The sequence below is a fragment of the Sebastes fasciatus genome, chromosome 13, assembly GCF_043250625.1.
Source record: "Sebastes fasciatus isolate fSebFas1 chromosome 13, fSebFas1.pri, whole genome shotgun sequence".
NCBI classification, from domain to species: domain Eukaryota; kingdom Metazoa; phylum Chordata; class Actinopteri; order Perciformes; family Sebastidae; genus Sebastes; species Sebastes fasciatus.
In genome coordinates, this window is record NC_133807.1 from 13,790,070 (window position 1) to 13,810,675 (window position 20,606).

At 41.8% G+C, this 20,606-nt stretch overlaps 2 protein-coding genes across 4 annotated transcripts; both read right to left on the minus strand.

The window, feature by feature from the left end:
* Window positions 1–994: 994 nt before the first annotated feature.
* On the minus strand, window positions 995–10,713 carry ddx39ab (DEAD (Asp-Glu-Ala-Asp) box polypeptide 39Ab). 2 transcript variants are annotated; one of them, XM_074655592.1, is made up of 10 exons: window positions 10,561–10,713; window positions 9,221–9,437; window positions 7,679–7,806; window positions 4,357–4,633; window positions 4,132–4,250; window positions 3,825–3,956; window positions 3,340–3,449; window positions 2,992–3,136; window positions 2,009–2,156; window positions 995–1,626 (listed from the first exon to the last, which is right to left on the minus strand). In XM_074655592.1, the coding sequence occupies exons 2-10, from the start codon at window positions 9,426–9,428 to the stop codon at window positions 1,610–1,612; spliced, it is 1,284 nt and encodes a 427-aa protein (XP_074511693.1). In that variant the 5' UTR covers window positions 9,429–9,437; window positions 10,561–10,713; the 3' UTR covers window positions 995–1,609. The 2 variants fall into 2 exon arrangements, with proteins under 2 accessions (XP_074511693.1, XP_074511694.1); XM_074655593.1 differs by having other exon boundaries at window positions 9,221–9,433; window positions 10,561–10,697.
* A 453-nt stretch (window positions 10,714–11,166) lies between these two features.
* On the minus strand, window positions 11,167–19,758 carry LOC141780388 (volume-regulated anion channel subunit LRRC8D). 2 transcript variants are annotated; one of them, XM_074655590.1, is made up of 6 exons: window positions 19,541–19,758; window positions 18,591–18,965; window positions 17,016–17,600; window positions 16,638–16,888; window positions 14,629–15,006; window positions 11,167–14,063 (listed from the first exon to the last, which is right to left on the minus strand). In XM_074655590.1, the coding sequence occupies exons 2-6, from the start codon at window positions 18,936–18,938 to the stop codon at window positions 12,941–12,943; spliced, it is 2,685 nt and encodes an 894-aa protein (XP_074511691.1). In that variant the 5' UTR covers window positions 18,939–18,965; window positions 19,541–19,758; the 3' UTR covers window positions 11,167–12,940. The 2 variants fall into 2 exon arrangements, with proteins under 2 accessions (XP_074511691.1, XP_074511692.1); XM_074655591.1 differs by lacking the exon at window positions 18,591–18,965 and having other exon boundaries at window positions 19,541–19,753.
* Window positions 19,759–20,606: the final 848 nt, after the last annotated feature.

The window sequence follows — 20,606 nt, forward strand, 5'->3', positions numbered from 1 at the left end:
GTTCACACAAGCTGAAGAGATTTTAACATTTTGTTCTACAATATAAAATACGTCAGTAATTATCCCACTCATGAATTTTGAAGCTTTTTTTTTTTGCATGTATTAAAAAAAGTTAAATGAGATTACTAGACATCACGCGGACTTTTCCGCCTTTACAGCCTCGTTGTGTTTATACTCGTTACACTGTGTTTTGTACTAATTAGCAAATGTTAGCATGCTAAACTCACTATGATGATCATGGTCAACAGCATTTAGCTCACAGCACGGTCCACACAGTTCTACAGGAATGAGTCCTACAACCCGGAAATGAGTTAGCAGTTTAGCATTACCGGTTCCCTCGAATGGAAGTCAATGGGTTTTTAGTTAGATGCCTGAAATGAGGTCTGTGGTTAACACAAGCTTAAGAGATTTTAATGTTTTGTTCTACGACATTAAAGACATCAGTAAATATCCCACTCGTGAATTTTGAAGTCTTTATGTGTCTTAAAAAGGGCGGTTGCTAACAAGTGGCTAAATGAGACTAAACGTCATCACGCCGACTCGTCCGCCTTTACAGCCTTGTGTATATATATATATATATATATATATATATATATATATATTCACGCTGATGTGACCATGGTGTAGTTTGTTTATAGCCTAACGTTAGCTTTTTACTTCTGGCGATTGCATTCACACTTCAAAAATCATAAGTGTTTTTCATTTGTGGAGATTATTTTATGGAACAAAAGTAGTATCATAAATGTGTGTTTGCCACAGAGCTTATTTTCTGAAATAATCCAAAACCAAATGGAAAAATGTCTGTTTTTTGTCGAGGGAACCCAGGGCGATGCTAACTTCCTGGTTGGACTACAAAATGCATCATCCCTGCACCACTATGACGATGCTAATACCACATTACCATGCTTACATTTGCTAATTAACACTAAACATTTTGTGATTGTAGGTGTGGTTGAACTATTTTTAAAACCCTCAAAATACCAACAGATACACATTAAGGATCAATTATTTATTTACATGGCTTGCTAATGACATAATCAGAATGGGGCAAATTCACCACTAGGACTCCCACTTGGTGACTTCATTTATTTGGAGGCATTCAATTGGAAATTCAAAGAAAGAGCTGCCATGTGAGCCAAAATGTACTTAATTATCACTACATAATTTTAAAGACCGACTAATTGAAGGGAAAAAAAACACAAAACTTCCTATACAAACTAGTTTTTTTAACATTAAAAAAGGGCTAAAAATCACTTGTTCCTCAGAACTACTTTTTCTATACGTTTCCCTGAAGCTCTGCTTGAGATAGAAATTAATGATAAATGGGGGTTGAGACAAGAATAGCCTCACAAGAGACCACAACAGTAAAAATGGCATTTTATAAAAAGTTTTAATTTCATTAAGCAAAGAAAAAAATAACAGTAAAAGACAAATTAAAAATCGACCATACCCCCCCCCGTCACCCCGTCCCCAAAAGCTGACAATAAAAATAAATGTTCGGTGAATATAGAGAACGAGCAGAGCTTTCAAATCAACAGTGAAATACGTCTACTTCCAAATACAAGACACAGGATCCATGAAGAGGAGGCTTTCTGCTTGGCTGGATGACTCATCTGGACTGCTCGACTAAAGAAGGGACAAGAGGAGGAGAGACGTGTAAAAAGACCGGCACGATGAGCAACAGCTGAGCATACCAACTTTTCAGCGCCAGGTTAAACATGTGAAGGCCAGTTTCCATTTGATGAGAGCCCCACAGTTACATGGCAGCACCAACTGCTGTCTCTAAAGGTTTATCATACCAGTTTATCATCTGTTGGTTGATCTTTAGCTGACAAGATCTCACTGGATTAAACAGCCCAGCGAAACACAGATCAACAATTAGCAGAGATATGATGTTTAGATAGTAAAGTGCTTTGAACCCATTTACCCACAAATAACTATCATTCCAGCAGGCCGGCTTTAGTAAAGAGATCAAGCATGGCAGGCATTCGGAAACAGAAAGGCTTACTGTAAGAGGAGATGTCGATCTCGTCTGGCAGCTCGGCCACGTTGACCTCGAAGCGGTCCTGCACGTCGTTCAGGGTCTTGGCGTCAGTTTCGTCCGACACAAAGGTTATAGCCAGGCCTTTGGTTCCAAACCTGCCAGCACGGGCAACCTGACGGATGCAGAGAAGGCCCGAGGGAGTTAAAACCACAAACGCATGTACCAAATATATAATAGTGCTACAGGAATGACGTATTTTTGTAGGCCAACCAGGAAGTTAGCATCGCCCTGGTTCCCTCGACAAATAGCCAATGGGTTCGTTCTATTGGGTTTTGGATTATTGCAGAACATAAGCTCTGTGGCAAACAAACTTTTATGATACTTACACGTTTAGTTCAGCAAGATAATCTTCACAAATGAACACCACTTTATGATTTTTGAAGTGTGAATGCAATCAGCAGAAGTAAGAAACTAACGTTAGGCTATAAACGAACTACACCTCGGTCACATGAGCACGAGAATAAACAACGAGGCTGTAAAGGTGGACGAGTCGGCGTGATGACGTTTAGTAGTCTCATTTATCCACTTGTTAGCAACTGCTTTTTTTCAAGACACAAAAGCTTCAAAATGTATGAGTCAAGTATTTATTAATGTATTTTATATTGTACGTTTTATAAAAAAAACGTTAAAATCTCGTCAACTTGTGTGAACGAAAGACCTTATTTCAGGCATCTAATTAAAAACCCATTCAAAAAACCCCATTGACTTCCAGACGAGGGAACCGGAAGTGCTAAAATACTAACTCATTTCCAGGTTTTAGGACTCATTCCTGCAGAACTCTATTCTTAACACAACGAGTGACTCATGCAGAGGTTATGGCCCGCCACTTAGGCATTCAAAAACAAAATTCTTTAAAACCAACTTCCCGGAATGCAACGATTCTACAAAGAACAAACATTAAAAAAAGAGAAAAACAGGTGGAGGTATTTCCCCTCTGCAGTTCTCACCCTGTGCAAATAGGTGTCAGAATCTTCTGGCATGTCGTAGTTGAAGACGATGTTGACCCGCTCGATGTCCATCCCTCGGCCAAACAGGTTAGTGGCCACCAGGATCCGCCTTTGGAAGTCCTTGAACTGCTGATAGCGAGACAGCCTGTGGAGTAAGAAGGGACAGGACAGAGCCCGGAGAGGGAATTAACACAGCTGCTGAAGCCATTACTGGACTGAATCCCTCTTTGAAGGCAATGATGTGTTGAGTTAACTGACGAGGCCTCATGCTCCATAAACATACTCGGCATTCGGAGCTCAATAGAGCATATGTTTATGAGAGCAGGTATGTCAGATGAAGAGTCTCACCTCTCCTCCTGAGCCATTCCCCTGTGGATGGCAATGGCAGGGAAATTCTGTTCCACCAGGAGCTGGGCCAGAGCGACGCAGCGCTGCACTGACTTGACGAAGATCACCACCTAGAGGCAAAGCAACGGCATTGAAATACAGCTGCAGCATGGGGCAGCAACATAAAGCACTTGATGGACTTTAAGTCCATCAAAAAGTCAACAGTATGTCACATAGAAGTGGTGAACATCATCTGAAAGCTGGGAACCTGAAGATTCATTTGAGATGCAGCTCAGCACTGTGACAAGTTGTTAACTTATTTTACAGTTTATTTCCTTTGGAAACCCAGGCAATAGATTTTAAGTTCACATTAAGTAATACAATTACTGATTTTTAAAAAATATATATTTGCTCCTATACTTAACAATAAGGAAACATTTAATTAGTACAATATGCCAAATGTTACTGGGACAGTCGTGCACCGTGCAACAGCGCCATCACTTTACCTGGTTGAACTCCAACACGTCAAGCAGGTCAAAGAGCTTGCGGTTCTTCTCGCTGTCCTTCAGCTTGCAGTAGTACTGTTGCAGGCCGTGGAGTGTAAGTTTGGTCTCGTCGTCCACAAATACTTCCATGGGCTGTACAGGAGGAGATGACAGAGGGCCCACTTGAGTATACTTGGTAAGTATATAGTTACAGTAACCAAGTGTGTAACATGTAAATCTAAAATGTGCAGTGGCTATGATGAACAAGCACTTTTCTTACTGATAAAACTGATAATTCGGAAGTAACAATGCTTCATCGATCACTTACATCCTGCATGAACTTGCGGCAGACGGGTCGGATCTCCTTACTCAGTGTGGCGCTGAACATCATGACCTGCTTCTCATGAGGTGTAATCTTGAAGATCTCCTGTACGTCACGCCTCATGTCTGTTACACAAAGAGAGGTCAGAGACATACAAAACACATATAGAATTAAATGTTTGGAGGGAGGGTGCCCTCACCAGCCAATATTCAACAACAACAAAACACACACCTAGCTGCTCCAACATTTTATCACACTCGTCCAGGACAAAGTGCTTGACGTTCTTCAGGGTGAGGGTCTTGTTGCGGATGAGAGCGAGGATGCGGCCCGGCGTTCCGACCACGATATGAGGGCAGTTCTTCTTCAAGACGTCTTCGTCCTTCTTGATGGCCATGCCACCAAAGAATACCGCTGCCTTTACCGAGGACATGTACTTGGAGAAACGCTCATACTCTTTACTGATCTGGAAGGCCAGCTCTCGTGTGTGACACATGACTAATACAGACACCTGAGGAGTAGACACACAGAAACAGATTCAGACACTTTGCATGTTGACAATTTAATGCATCCTGATATATTTTTAAGCAGCAGTAGGGGTAACATTTTTATCCAACCCTTGCAACAGGACTTTATGTTTAAACCTCAAGTTTAAAGTAATTCGTTGAAATGTAAACAACACCCTTATGAAATTGCAGGTTTTTGAAAAGACTTGTTCCATCTTTAAATGTGATCTTCCAACAAACAAAAAGAGAAAAAACATACTTTATTATTAGGAACATTTAAATAACTAGAATTACCGCCTCGCATTTGTATGCCTCCGCAAACCAGTGAAGTTGCCGTTTACATCCATGTCTGTCTAAAATGTCATGATTTTATCCTATTAGACATTTGTGTGGAATTGTAATAATTGGGATATGAAGTTATGGCCAAAAAACGTTTTTTTTGAGGTCACAGTGACCTTTGACCTCCAAAATCGTTCATCTTGGGAGTCCAAGTGGGGGTTTTATGGAAATTTCAAAAAATTCCCTCACGGTGTTCCTGAGGTTCACAAGAATGGTATGGACAGACAACCCGAACACATAATGCCTCCGTCCACAGCCGTCGTGGATGCATAATAAAAAAATGACAACATCCTGATTGCATAAGGCTGCACACCCAGCCCAACTAATACTTTGTGGAAGCACATTTTGCATTTGTTACAGCAGCAAGTTGTTGGAGAAAATATCTAATAAATAGTTTTGGTCATTCAGTTTAAGAAGCACTACTCAATTTATTCATCAAATGCATTCGGGTCAATACAGCAGACATCATATTTAGTGTAAAAGACAAAAGCTGGTTCACTACAGTAATCTTTATACCTTCAGTCTCCCCCTGTTAACCCACAACTTTTCCCACAACTTGTGTGTGGGAAAGCATTGTCTATTCATCTCACATGCAAAAGGAGGACCAGGGAGTTACTTTGTGATTAGCAAGTTTTAGCAGAGTACCGGTGCAAGGGAGAGATAAGAAGCGAAACTACAGATTTAGTAAAAAGTACAATCTGTGCTCCTCTCGCAACATTCAGATTATCTGAATACACAAGTGACAACTTTGTTATATCGCGAGGGACAATTTTTTCTCACACAAAGTCTTTGCGAATAAGTCTATTAACTTTGCACATCTAGACTTTGGAGTTCCGTTATTGCCTAGGCAAATTTGGTAAAGTATACTTAAATATATAAATGTAAATAATTACAAAATACTTAACAAATTTACACAACAAATAAAACCTAACCCGATTTCAATAATTTAACACTACACAGCAGAGTACTAATAACAGATAAATCAATTTTGAGTTGGTATTCTTGGAACTCTACAAACTTAAGCTTCAAACTTCAGTAATTCTTTTTGCAGAAATATTATATTTGCTTACTCAGCAGAATCAGACCTCTCTCCTGAATAATTGCATGTCCTGCACAGGAGAAAACGCTCTCAACCCCTTTGTGTGCAGCGAGTGGGAGAGCAAACTGTTTGACTGCAGTGAAATATTTTTTTAAAAAGCAAACGGCAACAAATATGGATTGAAACAGAATATTTTGTTAGATAAAAACATGTTGTGAATTTTGGAAATCATTACATCCATCTTTTCTCAACATATTCTGACTCTTGGACTGAGCATTTGCAATTACAGAGCCGAGGAGTGCCGACGCGCTCTTGTGTGAGAGCGAGTTATTAATAATAATAATAATAATAATTAGAATGTCAACATTATGAATGAAGCTCCGAACTGTTTGGTAAAGTCCTCGTGCTTTATGAATGGAAGACTTACAATCCACGTTACATTACTAACATGAGGAAAGGCTGCTGTTGTGCCGGGTGTTTGTATCCTTTCAAGTGAAATACAGCCACACTGTGCTGTATCGTACCAAAGGAAGAGACAGCTTGTAGCAGACTGGGCATTGTTTCCCAAATCCCTATTGGGAGCATCCCTGATAAGTTTTCTCCAAGTCCTCTCATCACCTTTGGAGGGTCGCACTGCTTTGCAAAGTCTCTGTGGTGCCACATTTTCCCCACTTCTTAGATCCTGCAGTTTCTTTGGTAACTATTTGTGGACCGTAGCTCTCAGAGTAGGATGCAAGCCCAAACATTCAAGCAAATCCCACAGCAACATTAATCTAGTTTTAAATCAGAATCACTGGTGGCAGGTGTATGCCATTTACCTACATGTATGATTTTGAATGCGATTGGTTAACTTTGAACACCGCTAGAGCCCCCATTATGAAAGGGTGTGCAGACTTATGCAATAATGGTAGTTTTTTTATTTATCTAAAATTTCCCCAATAAATAACTACATGTTTTTTTCTCTGGATTTTTGTTTGTTGGAAGTTGTTATTTTGGTTTCTCTCTTTACGTTTCAAAAATCTGCATTTTCATAAGGCTGTGTAGACCTTTTTATATCCACTGTATGCATGGAGAATTTAATTATTAGAATCTGAGCAGAAACTTAAAAACAGTCTTGAAAAGGTTCTTGTGACACTATTTATATATATATATATATATATATATCTATCTATCTATCTATATCTATAAATAATGTAGTGATGTGTAGTTATAATTAACAGCCATTCTGTCATGATCATGATTTGGGCAGTCTTCATTGTGAGACATATCCGCACATCATGTTTGTGCTATGCCAGCACAGGAGAAAAGTTGAGTAAAACCCATGTACATTATCAGACCATTCATAAGATCTAGGTGCTTTTACTAAACATGTGGTTAATTATCTGCCGTAACTAGCTTTGGGCCATTGCTTTCCATCCCCAACTTTCATCAGCTGAGGCTGGAAGGAATCCATTAATTCGAGGTGTACCGTTGTGTGTACTAGATCAAATGTCAGGATGAGACTTTTGTATTGGAGATGTAAACAAATCAGGTTTTTTTTAAACGCAAACAAAAGCCTGTTTCTGATCGTGTGCCAATTTCTACGTTCCATTTTTGTTGAAGACAATCCACGACCATGCTTCCTTTACTTGATCCAATACATAGACCTAAAGTGTGGAAAATGCGTACTAACCTGTCCATCAACAGGTTCAATCTGCTGCAGTGTGGCCAGCACAAACACGGCCGTCTTGCCCATACCAGATTTCGCTTGGCACAGGATGTCCATACCCAGGATAGCTTGTGGGATGCACTCATGCTGGACTAAATAAAAAAACACAAGACAGATTTAAGCCAGTGCATTCACATTATGGTTAGAAAAACAAGTATTTCAAGCTACTGTACAAAGCGTGCGAACATGTGGCAGCACATTTAATTGAAAAAGCAATGTGGCCTACTGCAAATTTCAAATTGCAGGAGGTGCAATATTTGTTAAAAGGCAAACATTGTGATGCTGCAGAGATGTCCTGTCCTATACATCTCATATTCTTCAGACTCAAAAAGGGACTGTTTGTAAGAATCAGAAATTGCTTGTTAACAGCGACACATGTTGCCGTTAAGCCAACGAAAGTCAGCGTCGTGTTGCTCGCACTCGCTCAACATAGACATGAACGAGCATCGGCCAAAACTAGTGGGGCGACACACGTCAGCTAAAACCACAATATCACTATATTTCACCTGCTTGGCAGCAATGTTAGCTGAGCAGACGAAGGTCTCCCCATAAATCAATGCTGATCCTAGTGTTGGCTTTTCCTGCTTCAGCCTCCCGACCATGGCTGGAGGGAACGCGGGAGACACCGGAGTTTTGGTCAGAGACGATAACGTTACTCGCTCCGGAGCCCCGTCACTTCAGGAAACAAAACACTGGAATCCTCTGTTGGTCTGGGGGAGCTGCAGCATTTATTTCTGCTAAACTTACTCTTCTGCAGTGTGTAGTGTGCGCGCATGCACGTGAGAGGTGGAGCAAGAGAGCAAGTGAGAATGAGCGCGCTGTGTGAGTGAGGGCAAGCAGGCAGGCAGGCAGAGGAGCAGAGTACAGAATCGACTCCGGCCCTGGAGACCAAAGCTACTGTCTCCCCTATGTCTGGCCACGGTCGGGGGTGGGGGGGCTGGAGCAGGAAGAGTTGACACTGTTTTGCAAGACTGGCTTCACTAGATATAACTTTGCGGTTTTGGTGCTTCTGTGTCGTTTGTGTTGGAGTCTGAACAGCGTAGCCACACACGGGCGCGCATGGGACACCGACCCGCAATGATTTACACGCGTAAGACGTTACAAAGAGCACCTTTAAAAAAACATCTTCGTTTGGTACAGATTACTGCAAAAATCACACCATAAACATTTTAATGTTTTTCAATGAAAATGAGAACAAAAAGATCATTCCCACTAATATAAGATCATTCCCACTAATATAAGATCATTCTAACTAATATCGCAATATCACTGAAAATAATCGCAATTAGATATTTATTTTTTTGAATCGTTCAGCACTACTTGCTATTATTGTAACATTTTGCATTTATGGACACGTAAATACATATAGTTCATGTAACTTGTGTACAGTAAGGGCATGTTGTTAAAAACATCCTAAGATGATAAATTAACTCCACTGAAAATACCTCACTTGGACAAGCTGGTTTGCCATATTTAACAAATGGTAAACAACCATATGTCCCTCACCTTCAGACGGATGCTCAAAACCACAGTCGATGATGGCCCGGAGAAGCTCTGGTTTGAGCAGAAAATCTCTGAAGCCAGAGCTGTGGATGGACACGTAGGAACCCTTCACCTCCTTCTTGCTGGCAGGGGCTGCGCTCTCAGGTGCTCCTTGAGGCTCCTCGTCCTCTTCATAATCGAGCAGCTCGTTATCAACATCATTCTCTGCCATTGTGTCTGTCTGAAAAAAGAGGGAAAAGGTTGGTCTTCAAATATGTTCATTCATCATCTGCCATGACTCTCTCTCACTGGGTGTAGCATGGGGAGGCTGTTAAATGAGACCAGCTGTCTTTTACCAGCTGTTGTTGCCATTCTTTGTTCCAGATTTCACCACAAGTACATTTCCATAGCATGTTTGTTGAAATATGTGTTTGTCTCAATAGGAGTTTGGTTTGTGTAAATAGTACTCTCTAGCTATGTCTATAGCTATGAAATGACATGAGCATGTATGGAATAATGGAAGTGTAACTCCCAAACATGAGTCCTGTATGTATTGTTCCCTTTGTTTGTGGGTCTGACTGTGTACATGCCCATATGTTGTTGATTTGTGTATAACCTTGAAAAACATCAATAAAAACTAAAGTGAAAACAAAATGAGCCCAGATGTTTTCACCAGTTGTTGCCATTCTTTGTGCCAGATTTCACCACGTTTTGAAGTACATTTAGACAGCATGTTTGTGGAAATGTGTTTGTGTCTCAATAGGAGTTTGGTTTGTGTAAATAGTGGCACTAGTGCTGATGTAGACGCTTCACTGAACACTAATGTGAGCATTGTCTCTGTGCCACTAGTTTAGCACCATATTAAATCATCTACACTACAACCAGTGTGCTGTATGTAAACAAACCCTCTTATAACATACATGTAGTCAATCAGAGTTACCATTAGCCTGGTTAGCTTCGTTAGCCGTCTACAACACTGGAGAGCTATTGTGTTGCATAACCGATGCTAACGTGGGGAGCTAACATGCTACACATCACAACTATACTGCTAAAGGACCGACTAAACTTACACATTATATACAGAGACTACATAAAGGTAATTATAGAGAATACATGAAGCGGATTATAAACATGCTGCGCACTTACTGAGCATGAATCAATGTGCAGAAGAAGAATGGTGGACTGGCTAATGCTACACTAGCTAGCTCTGTTACAAGAACACAATCAATGAAGGAAGATAACTCATTCCAGAGATGTTTACTTTGTGGTTTCAGCTAAATGAACTACTTGGAGCCTTCCTGGATGTGAGTGTAAGTTGTGAAACCTCTGTAGTTCTCACAATGAGGTGGATGTTGTGCTCTTACCGTGTCGGTGTGTAGCTGAGCGTCCTCCTACAGATCAGAACCGCATGGGAAGGCCTCAGTTGGTTTATACCAGGGACCGGAAGTCCCGCCTCCGAGACAGCGCGTTGACGTGATTGGTGGATTTGGATGACCGTCAGCAAAGGCGGCCAGCGATTGGACAAGAAGTTGTGCCGCAGTCCACCGCAGTATAAAGAAGCGGGATACGGCGATGTGTATGGTAGCCCACGAGGGACATGGAAGTAAAATAAGTAGTAAATAAATAAATGCGCACAATAAAATAAATGCATTAGCATTGTGCTAAAAAACATTAAAGGTCACATATTGTGCTCATTTTCAGGTACATACTGTAATATATATATACTGTATATTTGTATTCTGGGGGTATCGTTCCTATGCAGAGGGTAGTTTAGTTTATTTATTGACTTTACTGAGGGCATTTTATATTTTAATAATTTATTTATTTATTGTGTATAGCTTAATGTGCTACTTATTTTGTACTGTAATTACCTTGTGCCTTTTCTACCTTTTTTCTTTTCTTAAAGCTGACTCGGTGTAAACTGCCCAGAATTTCAATGTACTTAGGTGCAAATGGCAAATAAAACTCTGATCTTGAATTTTAATGTTAAAAAAAACTTTATTTTCCTCATACTGTCTGCCTGAATATACTTGTATTTACCCTCATTCTGCATTATGAGTAATTTTGCTTTTTGCTGATAACGCTTCTGTACTTTAAAGGTCCCATATTGTGCTCATTTTCAGGTACATACTTGTATTTTGTGTTTCTACTAGAACATGTTTACATGCTGTAATGTTAAAAAAAACCTTTATTTTCCTCATACTGTCTGCCTGATTATGCCTGTATTCACCCTCTGTCTGAAATGCTCCGTTTTAGTGCCTTCCAATGGAATTGCAACGGAATTGCGTTGCTAGGCAACAGTTTGGGTCCATGTTTACTTCCTGTCAGTTGATGTTATTTACATACACTGCAACCAGGAATAAACTGGGACACATTTAGAATGTTTACGTTCAAAACCGTGTAATGGTCTAAATATTGTATATTTGTGACATCACAAATGGACAGAAATCCTAACGGCTTGTTTCAAACGCACAATTTCTGAATACGGGCTGTGTGTATTTCTCTGTATATTGAGCGTTTTGATAGTTTAACAGTATTTATATAGCACTTAAACCTGCTTTATAATATAAAGAACATGAAAATCTCACTTTTTACAATATGGGACCTTTAACTCGGTAACAGTTAAGTCTAAATAAGAGCATTATTCCATTCGAGGCTTTCCCTTCAGCTCTGAAGGACAAACTGGGACCTGTAGTTGGACTTGGGCATGGATTTCGATGATATGCAACTTGAATGTGACTGTTATTAGTAGTACAGATAACAAGAAGCCCCTTCCCTTCTGTTAAATTTAGTGTTGTTATAGTTTTTGTTTTAAACATATGTAATTTATTTCTTCTTTTTAATTAATTTATTTATGGGTTCATTATTTTCTCCCCCACCCTCTGTTGTGCCAAAAAGTTAAATTCAAATGTTATTGAAAAAAAGTGCCCTCCAGTGGTCACAGTAAGAAACTGTAACACAAAATGAAACACACAGTGCTAATATCAGTAAAATTATTGGTAATACGCACAACTCATTATAAGAGTGATGATTGCAAACAACAACAGAAACAGCAATATTGATAATAGTTTTGTTAATGATGAGCCGTTTTATTTTAGCATTTTTTGTTTTGGTGTGGACACCAGCATCAGTTCGGACTTGATAGCATTCGGTGAGAACTTTTCATAATAAAGTGTCCAAACAGGAGCTATCTTAAGAAACAGATCAACAGAAATTATGAAGAAATATTCATGTTAACTGTTCGCTAGTGGTCACAGTAAGAGACGACAACAGCACGCTCTTCAGAGGGAATAATACAGATATTTATACAGATTATTATTATTATCATTTAGAAGTATCAATTAGGGTATTCATTATCATGTTAATACTAATTGTAATAGTTTCTGTATTAATAATAGACGCTTTGTTATCAGACAACATGAACCTGTGCTCCATGTTATATATTCAGAGAGAGCCCTGCAAGAAATACTACCTTTTGAATGTTTTTTTCGCCACTTCCATTTAAAGTAGGCAGGTAAAAATCAATATGTAGCAGTATGTGTAGCCTACTATGTGGGCTAAAATGTAAATGCAACAATAATGGTTGTTAAAGCCTCACATTAAAAGAACCAACAAAAATTCTAAAAGACCCGCTAATAAACATCTTGCCAAAAGCATTGCAAAAGCAAATCCCATTAAAGGTCATACAAATATATCAGTGTACAAAAAGGCCTAACTAACAGAATACTATCAGTGTTAGGATACTTATATCTGTGACTCCAGAGCTGAAGAGAAGCTCCACTGTGTAGGACAGAAGTATGGGAAACTGTCGGACTCCGGCCGGGAATGACCCTCTGAGTGTGTACCAGAGGGGGGGCAAGAACGGCTCAGGAAGTCCCTGACCTGGGGAGGCAAAGAAAGAAACAACCAGTCCTCCACCAGGAGACCACCTCCATTCAGCCCTGAACAGCAGCCCAGTTCAGCTGGCAGTTCCTCCAGACTGTTACTGCGCAAGTCCAACCTGCACAACTGACTCAGAGCTGCAATCCCCTTGGGTAATGAGCTAAGAGAGTTGTGAGCCACATTAAGGATGTGCAGCTCCAAACAGCTACTGAAGAGCTGAGGGGGGACGCTCTCTAACCTGTTCCCACTGAGGTCCAGCTCCGTAAGCAGCTGCAGCGCCTTTACCTCTGCAGGCAGCACCTCTAGCAGGTTACCAGCCAGCAGGAGCCGACGAAGGCGGCGAAGGGTGAAGAGTGCCGGGGGGAGGCTCTGAAGCTGGTTGTTGGATAGATCTAGGAGCTCCAGGCCTCGCAGCACGCCAACACTGGCCGGCAGGGCCAGAACACGGTTATAGGCAAGCCTGAGGCAAGAAAGACGTCGCAGATGAGCCAGGCTAAGCAGCTCCTCCAGAGTTCTCAAGTTATTATGCTGCAGGTCGAGTGTCCGCAGGTTGGTGAGAGCCAGCAGGGCAGAGGGCAAACGCTCTAGCCGGCAGTCCTGCAGCAGCAGCTCGGTCAGATCGACCATACGCTTCAAGCCCGTCAGCACGAGCAGCCTGGTGCCCTCATTGTAGACCTCCAGCCTCACCAAGCTGCCTGCCACCTCACACAGCTCCCCGGGGATCCGCTGTAACATGCCTCGAATCACCAGCACACGGAGGTGACGTAAATGGCGGAGGCTCCCCAGTGCCCAGCTGCGGCCCACCCCGCCGTCGCTACTCAGGCGGCCAGATAGGTGGAGCTCATGCAGGCTGCGGAGGGAGAGGGCCCAGCTGGGGATCTCTGACGCGTGAGAAAAGGTGAGGTGGAGGACCTCCAGACGTTCCTGGAGGACTCCATGTGCACTGGGATCCACCGCTGAGGTGCAGTGACAGAGGTGAAGCTCCCTGTTGTATGAATAAAAATAAAAAACTTAATTAAATGTGTAAAAAAACAATGTGTACGTACATCACAGCATTCAGAGTAAACCTACTTTATTTTTAACAAAATATTTTTGGTGCATTTTTTAAAGAGGACCTATTGTGCTTTTGTGCTTTTTCCCTTTCCTTTAGTGTGTTATGTTGTTTTTTTGTGCATGCAAAGGTCTGTAAAGTTACAAAGTCCACACCAAAGGGAGTTAACTGCCTGAAACACTTCCCTCAAAGTCCCGTCTTTTCTTCTGTAACATGGTGATGTCACCAAGTAACACATTTGCCTAGAGCATCTAGGCAGGTATTATGCAAATGTGTTACTTGGTGACATCACCACGTTTGGCACACCCTCAAACAATGCTAGTTAGAGCGGAGCTGGAGCGGAGACCAAAGAGTTTGGTCGGTTGAGCTGAACAACAGAGTGGGCCAGCTGACCACTCCGAGCAGACTATGCTTTTCAGGGGGGGGTATGAACCTGAAAATGAGCATAATAGGTCCTCTTTAAATGTGTAAAACATGACTGCACCCCTGTAAAACTCACCTGAGTGAGGTCATGTTGGCCACCTGTGCAGTAAACCTGGCGTCTGTGATGAGCTCCAGTTTGAGGACCTGAAGCTGGCTGAGGGTGAAGAGGGCTGGAGGGAGGCGAGGAAGGGCCACCAGCTGCAGTCTGGAGCAGCCCTCTGCATCCACGCTAGTCATGGCACGCAGCTTCTCCTCCCCCCAGCGCCTCTCCAAGCTTTCCTCCAGCAGCCTGCTCTCGCTTACGGGGGACAAAAAAACAGACAGACGCTGGGCCAGCAGAGGATCATACTGGTCCAACATGTGTAAAAGAAAGGCCAGGTCATTTCTCAGGTCAGGAACATCTCTCAGGGAGCACAACTCCTTCAGTGAGTGGAAGGAATACTGCCGTAGAGAGCTAAGTAGGGCACAGACAAAACAAAAAACAAAAACAGGATGGGAAATGTATCACACAAATTATACTGTCGCTCAAAACAGAATTACACTGTATTCAGTGGGCAACCTCCGGGTCTGAGAAGTGAAGCCAATGCTGACGTGCCTTAAATTTGCATTCTTTCCAATAGCCAGCAGAGGGCGACTCTGAAGAAGTCTGATTGTATAGAAGTCTATGAGAAAATGACCCTACTTCTCACTTGATTGAGTTTATGGTCTCAATCGCTAGTTTCAAGTCTTCTTCAATACAGCATGATGTTCATTTAGTAAATTATGGTCCCATTTAGAGTCAAATAGACCATAAAGCAGGGGATGCTTTAGGGCGTGGCTACCTTGTGATTGACAGGTCGTTACCACGGTGTTGTCCGGTCTGGGAGTTGTCCGTGTTTCAGTTTTAGACCTTTAAACCCTTTCACAGTGTGTTTGCAGTTCATGAAAGATAATTATAACCCTTTTTGGTCACCTAAAAATGTCTTATTCAGTGTTCGGTTGTACTTAGCTCCAACCTCTCGTGTCACTTCTGTTTAAAAAAACAACAATATGATGTCACGGTGACTATGTCCGCTTATACTGTATACAGTCTATGACGCTAATCCTATTATCAGGCGTCTGGTATGCTCAACCTTATGGGCATTATTCTGTTTAAAGGCCCTTTGAACAATCACCAAACCTGTGTAGTCTACTCAACAAATTATTAATAAACAATTTTACATGTTTATCTTGTTCAGACAAATTAAAGTCCTATATAGGTGCTAAATCTGATATTGGGAGCATTTCTCTTGCCTCCGCACGCCTCTCAACATGGTGATGGCTGAGCCAGCGACTCGCAGCTAACGGTGTTAACAGTGAAAACAACAGCACTGTGCTCACAGAGATAACAGTTTTTGCCTGAGGGGGAACCGGAGGGCGGGTGCTACACTTCTGCAACGAGGCCGTCTGTCGAGACGGTATTATCAGCTGTAACCGGCCGTGAGCTAGCCAGTGGGGCATGCTCACATGCACAAATATGCACTAAAAGGCAAACACAACTTCATTCTCTGCTCAGGTAGACATTACTCCTTTATATCTTTACATAGAAAATACTGTGGTTGTTTGCTGCTATATTAATGCTCTGGATATCGTGCAGAGCACCTTTAAGCCCTATTTTGGTCTCCTCCAACTCCATCAGGGAAATATCTGTCTCTTTAGCAGCTAAATGCTAATGACCACCAGCTAGTCGCTAACTTTGTCTGTGTGACATTTCGTGCTGGGAAGGTATTGTGGGTATATCAGAGCTTTATTTCCTGATAACAGCTGAAATAAAGTTGATGAGAGCGGTAAGAGTGAACCAAAACAGTAAAGTTGCGGGTCGTTAAACCAAAACAATGAGCTGAAAGACACTAAAACACTCTGTAGAGCTGAGGGAAATTGCAAAGTTGAGTGATAATTCTCTGAGGTTTCGATTCTCAACCCCTTCCACATTACATGTATTAATTTTATCATTTGTTATTGTATGAATATTGGTTAGTGCAGTTTTAAAGTTTTAATAAAAATACAGTTTTTAGGTATTGTTACAGCACCAACACCTCCCTATATACTGTACACAAATGCACTAACCTGTGTAAAATCCAGCTGAGGGTGTAAAGGTTCAGCAGGCCGTACAGCCCCAGCAGGGTCAGGTAAGCCACCAGCAGTTTGCGTAGAAGGGAGGAGAGCACATGGATGCACTCAAAGGCGGCGTAGCCCACCAAGGCCCACTCCTCAGGGTGACAGGTGTGGGTGAAGGAGAGGGAGCTGAGAAGAGGGATGGTGTAACTCAAGATCAACGTCACCATCAGCAATTTGAATATTGTCTGCGCCAAGTAGACCTGAATAGATGAAAGGGGGTATAATGAATGAATTTACATTGTTCATTGTGATCAAACATTAACTTGTTTTGAGATTAAACTCCTGGACTTTTAAGATATTAGATTACTAGCCTAGAGGATCTCTCACCTTATAGATGACATCTGAGCTTTCACAATGGGACCGGAACTTCCTGACCCTTTCGAACAGCGCCCTGGCCTGTTCCCCATCACTTTTATCCAGACTGATTACCTGCCTGGGACTGTCAATCATGAGTGAGGGCTTAGAAGAAGGAAAGTGCACCTGGGACCCGAGGGATATAGACGACACGGTGGAGTTACAGGAGAGTGAGGAGGGGCACGGGGAGGGAGGGGCGGCAAACGACGCACTGTCTGACCTCTTCAAAAGCGGGCTGTCTGTGCCTGAGTCTATGCTTGTTCGCCTTGTGCGTGTTACCGGGGGTGAAGATGAAGAGAGAGGAGGTTGGGTTGGTCGCCTCTCCTCCACCACCTCCTTCTCTTGGATGCTCTCCTGCTGGGCGGCGTGAGACAGGGCCTGAGATGTCCAGGGTGACTCGCAGCACTTTGCCAAGATGGCCAGGAAGTGCTCTATGCGGGCGGAGGTGCGGGGGAAGTGGAGCCAGAAGGAGCCGCTGGCTACCAGCACTAGAGACTGCAGCATGGCAATGTACGGGAAGAAGCGGGAGCACAAAGGCAAAGCCTCATGGTAGCACACCTAGACAGACAAATAGACAGATAGACACTTAAACCTGCAATAACTGATTTTTAAGTTATGAACACAACATTTGTATATTATATATCATCACCCTTTAAACAAACTTGTTAGCAAACAGTTGGTTATTTACCTATTCAGCAGACACGGAACAACATCATCATTTATTTGGAGTTATGTTTCTGACCACCTGGTAAATATAAGTCCAATAGTCACTCTCTTTTATCTCTGTTTTTGGTCTCTACCAACTCCTGAGGGAAATATCTGGCTCTTTAGGAATTAAATGCTAGTTTCTAGTTAACTAGTCAAATGCTAACTTTATCTGTCTGGCTGTTTAGTGCAGGGCTAGTGGCATTCAGTAGGTTATTTTTTTTTTGCTGTAAACGAAACTATGAGAGCCGTGAGACTGAACCAAAAACAGTAAAGTTGCGCGCAAAACCAAAGCAATGAGCAGAAAGTCGCTCTGTAGAGATGAGGGTAACTGCATAGTCAGGTGATAATTCTCCGTGGGTTCATTGTTGATATAAAAATACTGATTATAGCTGTTTTAAATGCACAAATGTGTAGCATTTAGGGGGATCTGCTGGCAAAAATGTAATATAATATTAATAAGTATGTTTTCTTTAGTGTATAATCACCTGAAAATAAGAATGGTTGTGTTTTCGTTACCTTAGAATGAGCCATTTATATCTACATACGGAGCGGTTCCTCTTCACGGAGCCGGTCGCCTGCATGTTTGTACAGTAGCCCAAACAGACAAACCAAACACTGGCTCTAGAGAGGGACATTTGCATTTTCGACACCATCGTTCTCATACACACTTGGCGCACGGGAGAAGTTTCAGTTGGTTGCAATCTGCAACATCACCACTAGATGCTGCCAGATTCTACACACTGCACCTTTAAGGACTAATAGTCAATATTTTAATTGGTTTCACCTGTTTTGTTGCATCATTTTCAATGACAAAGACAACTCAGGTGAGTATTACAGTACCTGGCTTATGTAAACATACTGCTGGTAGACCAGATGTGTGCGTCGACCCCGGGGTGTAGAGTGAAGATTTGGGCTGATGTTGTGTTGAACATGGGTTGGGGGCTTTGAAGATGGAGTCAATGCATCCCCGCCGGTTGAGGGTACGTGATGATTGGTATTTGAAGTGACAAGTGGATCCAAGGGAATGCACACCACTCGGTCCCTGGATAACTGCTCAGTACAAGCCAGGACAGAAGTCATCAGCATCAGGACCACCAGGTAATCCATGAAGACCTCCCACCAGGGCTTCAACAGTTTACACCTACTCTGATGCTGGTTCAGAGGCGCCAGCTCAGACAGGGAAAACATGGTCACCTCCGGGTCCTTCAAGGATGACTGTAAAAATAATTGTGAACTGGTGACGAAAAGTCGGGGCTACGCACATAAACTGATGTAGTGATGTATAAGTCTGGCTTTCACTGACTGTGTCGGCGGGTTTAACCAAAATCTGTGACTCTGTGACGTGTTTTTTCTTGCATCAGTCAGGATTTAGCAATATTTGAATCAAAATGTGATGACAGTTGTTCAAACCACACCCACACAGCCCTGATAAAACAGTTTTGACTGTTAAACTCTTAATAAATAACAGTAAGGAAGTTTATTTTCCAAAGAAAAAACGTTTTTTTGCATATTAAGTGATGAATATTTAATGTTACATTGAAATACTTCCAATTTTAAACTAAGTTTTCAAGAGTTTAAAGTGAACATGTTTCAATAACGAGATCTTTTAGCTTTCATGTTCACAATTGGACCTTTTCATCAGTGGTTGCAAATTAAGAGTAAATAAAATAGTTCAACATCACAATTTCCATTGTAGGGACAACATCTCTAAGTCTACTTGTTGGCAAAAAAACAAATCACAATTGAACAATTCATGTTATTTTTACAGCCCAGGATTAACTTTCACCAACCTGGAAAAATAACTTGTTCTTGTTCTCCTCTGATCAGCTCACAGCCGCCTCACAGAAACTTCATTCCGGCGCTGTCTGGTTCTGCCGTGAAAAACTCCTGAAACTTACAACAAACTCCTCCTCAGTTGGCCAACACACAGCTTTTCAACGGTTGTCATGGCAGCGGAGGATGTGTGGCTGAAAAATCTAATTCAGCAACTAGAAGCCGGTTCAAGACCCGCCGGGGGGATGCCTATACCCTTTAACTCCTTCAGAACTGACTGAAGAAAACATCAGAGCAATATTAGAAAAAAAACAAAGTCACAAGAAAATATTATATTGTTATCTGATAAATGTTTTATATATATACCAAAAGTAAAATTACTTTCTATGCAGAATGGCCCCTTTCAGAGTTTCAATATAATTTTATCTTTTTTACATACTGTTGCGTAGTTTAATTTCTAACATTCTAACATATTTTATAAACTCACTAACTGTGGATTACCACTGCTCTGACCTCTTGTCAGGCTCCTTACAGAAAATGTTTTACAACACTGTATCCAGCATTATCCAGCAGGGGCTGCTGTAGTTACTGTACTGTGAGTTACACATAACAGCAGCATTTGACTCCACAGTTGTAATCCAGCTGATGTGGCAGCTTTCAGTGTTGCGCCACTCTTACCTCTTTATGGATAATTGTGTGCTTCTGTAGCCTAGAGAAACCAGGTTTGTGTTCTGAGAGGTCAAAGGTTAAAGAGGTCTGATGACCGGGACACATTACTAAATTGAAGTTCTTGCGTGTGTGTGTTTGTGTGTAAACGCACAAGAGGGTCATATGTAACTCAGGGTGCAGCTTCCTTTGTATTTGGGCCAAGAAGAATCTGGAGCAAAGACTCAAACTGACAATGAACCACAACGTGATCTACTCTACACAGCTGGTGTGTGAGTTTTCTGTGTGTTGTGGAGTCTGGAGTAAGGGGTTTTATAGAGCAAAGGCAGAAAAGTGGTGTGGTAGTTGCAGCAGTGGTGGCAAATGGTAATGTGCGAGTGAGATTGGCATTTACTGTTGTCACAGAGAAGAGGAAGT

Excerpts from the sequence above, each read along its gene's own strand:
- LOC141780388 (XM_074655590.1), bottom strand. The coding sequence starts at position 18,938 with ATGTTTTCCCTGTCTGAGCTGGCGCCTCTGAACCAGCATCAGAGTAGG. Across the intron at positions 17,601-18,590 it reads AGTATGTTTACATAAGCCAG|GTGTGCTACCATGAGGCTTT; the intron begins GTACTGTAATAC and ends TTGTCTGTCTAG. Across the intron at positions 14,064-14,628 it reads GCCAACATGACCTCACTCAG|GGAGCTTCACCTCTGTCACT; the intron begins GTGAGTTTTACA and ends TTCATACAACAG.
- ddx39ab (XM_074655592.1), bottom strand. The coding sequence starts at position 9,428 with ATGGCAGAGAATGATGTTGATAACGAGCTGCTCGATTATGAAGAGGAC. Across the intron at positions 4,251-4,356 it reads TAAAATGTTGGAGCAGCTAG|ACATGAGGCGTGACGTACAG; the intron begins GTGTGTGTTTTG and ends TTTGTGTAACAG. Across the intron at positions 3,450-3,824 it reads ACGTGTTGGAGTTCAACCAG|GTGGTGATCTTCGTCAAGTC; the intron begins GTAAAGTGATGG and ends CTTTGCCTCTAG.